The sequence below is a fragment of the Candoia aspera genome, chromosome 3 (genome assembly GCF_035149785.1).
Source record: "Candoia aspera isolate rCanAsp1 chromosome 3, rCanAsp1.hap2, whole genome shotgun sequence".
NCBI lineage: Eukaryota > Metazoa > Chordata > Lepidosauria > Squamata > Boidae > Candoia > Candoia aspera.
This window is the reverse complement of record NC_086155.1, coordinates 208,489,997-208,495,001: the sequence shown is the minus strand read 5'-3', so window position 1 is coordinate 208,495,001 and position 5,005 is coordinate 208,489,997. Positions and strand designations below refer to the sequence as shown.

At 49.4% G+C, this 5,005-nt stretch overlaps 1 protein-coding gene across 1 annotated transcript; it reads right to left on the bottom strand.

Annotated features, from left to right (window-relative positions):
* MFSD3 (major facilitator superfamily domain containing 3) lies at positions 1-5,005 on the bottom strand. Its single transcript, XM_063299755.1, has 5 exons — positions 4,146-5,005; positions 3,028-3,175; positions 1,865-1,968; positions 1,123-1,232; positions 1-291 (listed from the first exon to the last, which is right to left on the bottom strand). Exons 1-5 carry the CDS (start codon positions 4,810-4,812, stop codon positions 139-141), a joined length of 1,182 nt encoding a protein of 393 aa, XP_063155825.1. The 5' UTR covers positions 4,813-5,005; the 3' UTR covers positions 1-138.

Genomic DNA, 5,005 nt, shown 5'->3' with positions numbered 1-5,005 from the left:
GTGAGGCAGTTGGTTTAATGAGACGCCCTCGGCTTCAGTGGGCTTCACCTTGAGGGCAGGAACAACCAGGAAGCCTCCCTCTCTTTGGCCAGTGGCACCGGACTGATCCTGGCAGGGCGGCCTCTGCCCCATTCTGGCTTACAGCGTATACAGCGTGGAGGCCAAGGAGAGGGTGAGGAAGATCCCGAAGGCATGCAGAAAGCCCAGCCAGTCCACCAGGCTGCCCGCCACAGTGCTGGAGGCCAGCTTGCCCGAGACCTCCAAGGCAGCAAGAAGGCTGTAGTGAGTGGCCTGTGGGGAAAGGGAAGCATGGTGAGCCAAGCAGAGCAGGGAGCCTGGACAACTCTCCCCGCTATCTGGGAGGGAGGGAGGACACGCCCTAGAAAGGACAAGGCCTTTGGCCAGCCCCCGTACAAAGCCATCTTTGAGAATGGTGTAGTGAGCTCATCTTCCTTGTCTTAAACTCCCAGACCAGAGATACAGAGGACACATAGTCATGCACCCATTTACAAGGTTACAGGTAGTCCTTGACTTACAACCATTACCGTCTGGAGTTATGACGGCGCTGAAAAAGATGACTTATGCCCAGTCCTCATACTTAATGACCGTTGCCACGTTCCCACGGTCAAGTGATTAAAATTCGGGCGCTTGGTGATCAGCATATATTTATGATGGTCGCAGTGTCCCGAGGTTACGCAATCACCATTTGTGACCTTCCCAGCCAGCTTCCGACAAGTATAATCAATGGGGAACCACATGATTCACTTAACAACCACATGATTAACTTAACAGTCGCTGCAAAAAATGTAAAATTGAGTGCGGTCATGTGATGCCTTGCTTTAACAACCACACTGCTTAACAAAAAATTGTCCAGTCCCTAATGTGGTCATAAGTTGAGGACTATCCGTATATGTGATGTCCACTCCCTGCCACGGGTGTGGTGTCTTTACTTACACTGACCACCAGGAAGCAGTACACACCCTGTAGGCATACAGTACATAGCCATAGATTTCTCTGTGGGATTCAAACTCTACTGGGAGTTGAACTCATGGGCCATTGTGGCTACATACACCTGACGAATCCCACGTGCAAAGGCGCGAGGCTCTGGAACAAGAACCATACCTGGATCTTCTCTGCTGCCTGCTGAGTGCAGAGCATCATCTTGCTGAAGGCCAGCGTGGTGATGAGCCCCCCAATGAAGTGCTGGATACAGATGCTCAGTATCACGGCCACTGCAACGAGATGCCATCTGATCAGCTCAGGTGAAGAAGCGGATGAGCGGCTGCTTGGCTTGTGGCAACAGGAAAGAGCTGTGGCTTGGAGTCAGGCAAGGTAGCCCCACGTTGATAATGCCGGACAGAAATGCAATGCCAGATATGGGCTGTGTCCTCAACCCACTAACCCATGGTTTGCCTAAGCAGAATTCACTGAATAAGCCACAATGGGCTGGGTTCACACAACATGCTAAGCCGCAGACAGGCAACCTCATGGCCCACAAAGCGTAGATGCCCATTAGGTTGCAGGTCCTCCTCTGCCCATGTGTCTGAGCCAGGCAGGGGTCTCACTCCCAGTTCCGGAGTCCCTGCTTTGCCGTTCCTCCAGTGTGCCTCTCCTGTCACAACCCCAGCCCTGATGGAGGGCAAAACCCGACCCTCCTGGCATTTCCCAGGGTCCCCTCTTGCACGCCAGAGAAACCCTCCTTTGCACTTGGTCACTCTGGAGCAAGCCAGGATCACCACCTCTTTCCTCCCCTCCCAAACCGCATCATCTTCCCGAGTGGTAACTCGAGACTCCTGCCTGCAGAAGCCGCATGTTCTTGAGCCAGTGGGGAAACGGCTACTGTGCTGGGCGGAACCCGACTCACCTTCAAAGACAGCCGCCTTGTCTGTGTAGGTGACTAACATCCAGGTCTGGAAGAGCAGGTTGCAAAAGCGGAGGGTCAGCAAGGTCTGCAGAGGGTTAGAATTCCTGGCGGGAACAAGCCGCAAGCAGAGGTCAGCATGGAACCGCAGCAGCATTCAAGGACGTCACATGTTTGCTTGGGTGAAGACTCGGCCAATTTGGGAGGGGAAAAAACCTAGCGTCTGTAGAATTTGCATCCAGGGCACAAAATGGCCTTCCCTTGGGAGACCAGAGGAAAACGATGGGGCCACCAAACCCTGGTGGGTTTTAGGGGATCCAAAGTAGCAGGACTGCCTATCTGGGAATGTTAGTCACATCCCTGAGTTCCGTAGCAGATGCTCCCCAGAGGAAGAGCATTTCAGGCAGAAGCGCTTTGGAGATTTAGTTATTCTGCTGGACTTTCAGAGCACTTTTTTCCTTCGTTCCTTTGGGTGGGAGCAAATTTTCAGGACTTTCACAAGAGCCAGCCAATCACTGCTGAAAAGAAAAGGCTCTTCTGAACTACGGCTCTCCAGAAAAGAGTGGATAAAATTGTTAGATTTTATATAGTGTTTTAGTCACGTTGTTTTGCAGTGGTATACTCTAGATTGTGACAGCCAGTTTGTGAACGGTTAAAGGCACTGGGCTAGAAACCAGGAGTTCCACAAATGCTGCCAATAAAACTGCGAAGACTTGCCAATGTAGCCACCAGGAATCAAGATAATGTGAAGGCACAATTCTATACTGCACTGCTGCTCTGGTGTACACCATTGAGAGCCATCCAGATTGAAATGGTATACGAATCATATAAAATATAAATAGATGATGAATATTGATATTTATTCCTGCTGGCTGGGGAATACAGGGAGTTGAAGTCTACACATCTTAAAAGTTGCTAAGGCTGAGAAACAGGTCTGAACACTGTGCAGACATAAAGTTAAACTTACAGGAAAACAGAATGCAAGTTAGGCCTCCTCAGTTTCCCCCCCTCTCCCCATGGACAATTCTTGAAGATGAGAGCAAGGAATGGGTTCAAGAAAGGGAATAATTATACCAGCCTTCTGGAGATGCTGGATTTTAAATGACGCCATCCCAGGGAGAGAATTGAGATTCCATTTAATAGAGAAAATACTTTCCATCATTTACCTGTTTTTTGACATCAGATGGCCCCCCAGTGAAGAGCCTGCAATGGAAAAGACGTTGGCCACAATCCCGTTCCAGAAGCCAAGCTTCTGGGGAGAGAAGCTGTGATCTAGAAGGAAGAGGGGGAACATGGAAACCGACCCCTGTTCACCTGCAGAGAGAACTGAGGTTCAGTTCCTGGTGATGTACATGAGAAGGGATCTCAGAAGGTGGCCAAGATGGGGGTGTCCAGAATGCCAAGGGAAATGCTGTCCTTGTGAACCTCAAGGCTTAGGCAGGTCTCATAAAACTATGCAAACCACAGTGTAACTAACAAGATGTATGAACGTGGCTCTTGCAGTTTGTGAAATTTGGTTCCTAGCACAGTGGTACATGAATGCAGACAATTGTGCTTCCTTCAGTCAACCATAGTTTAGCCTCATGAGTGACCAAGACAGTGACATTCACAAAGCGGACAGCCTAAGAAAGACAGTGTTCGTTCAGAAAAGGGAGAGTGGGGGCTCTGTACCTTTAGCAGCCACCCTCCCTCTTCTGAACAAACACTGTCTTCCTTAGGCTGTCTGCTTTGTGAATGTCACTAGATCGGTTCTGCAGGTCTTTAGCAAAACGCTGGCTAACCAGAGCCTTAGTGGCACAAACATTTCCTGCTATTTTTTTGGAGCCAATCACCTGCTGCAGTCACTTTCTTTCGCAATACAGCAACTTTTCTAGCAGCATTAGCAAAAACCTGCTAGGTCACTGATCCCTTTTATAGGAGAATTTTACCTCCTAAGGTATTTCTGCCCACTTCTTGAAGAAGCAACATGAATAACCCACAGAATTCATCAACCCATCTGTAGCGAGATCTATATTTCCCCACCTAAAGGACATCTAAGCAAAGCTTTCCACACGGAACGCACCCTGAAATGGAAGTCCTATTGCAGCATCTGGTCCGAAAGGCCATTGCCAGAGAATGATGGTTATGAGATTTGCAGAGGGTGGACCTGCACACAGCAGCTCCCAAACAAAGTTGGACTGGCATGTTTTTTCATATTATCCAAACACCTCTTCCACAAACAACAGGTATTAGTAAGGTTCACCAACAAATAATTCTGCAGTTCCTGGTCTTGAGGAGAACTCACCCAACTTATAGATGAAAACAAAGCCAGCAGTCCACAGAGTGTCTGGCACAAGGACAAGCTCATGGAGGAGATGCCAAAGGCTCAAGTTCCTGTCCTTGGCGTGGCTGTCCTGGGAAGGGGATCTCAAGTGAAATTTTGAGGTGAGTATGATGGCCACAACATACAACAGAGCCAGGTACAGGAAGAGGGCTCCCCAGCCCAGATGATGGAGGAAAGTGAGCAGGCCACCTCCTGCCAGTACAGAGCCCAGCTTGTAGGCCACCACCTGGATGCTATTGCCGAACCCCACCTCCTCATGTCCTAACAGCTGGATGGCGATCCCATCGGCTGCAATGTCCTGGATGGAAGAAAATAAGTTCATGAACAGTAGAATGATGGCCACCCAGAAGAAGTCCACTTCCGGTGTTATAAAGGAGGCGGCTAGGCAGGTCAGGACCAAGCCCCACATGGTCAACAACAGCCAGGTCTTCTTGGTGAAATACAAGTCCACAAAGGGGGCCCACAGCACCTTGAGGATCCATGGCAAATAAAGCAGCTTAACGAGGCTGATCTTGCTAAAGGAGAGGCCCACTGTTCGGAAATAGATCGGCAGCAGTCCAGACTGTAGCCCATATGGTATTCCTTGCACAAAATACAGCAGAAAGAGCAACAAGTATTTGAAGGTCATTCTTCAGCCGTGGTCCCCCCTGCAAAGAAAGGGGGGGGGTTAAAGCAGTGGCCAATCAGAACATCTTTGGAAGGAAAGCCTCAGTGAGGGGACCTGAGAAGAGCAGATAACTTCCAGATAACAGGAAAAAGAATTCAGAACCTCTTTGTCTTATCCAGGAATCTCAAAAGCACCAGGTTTTTTTAATCTAACA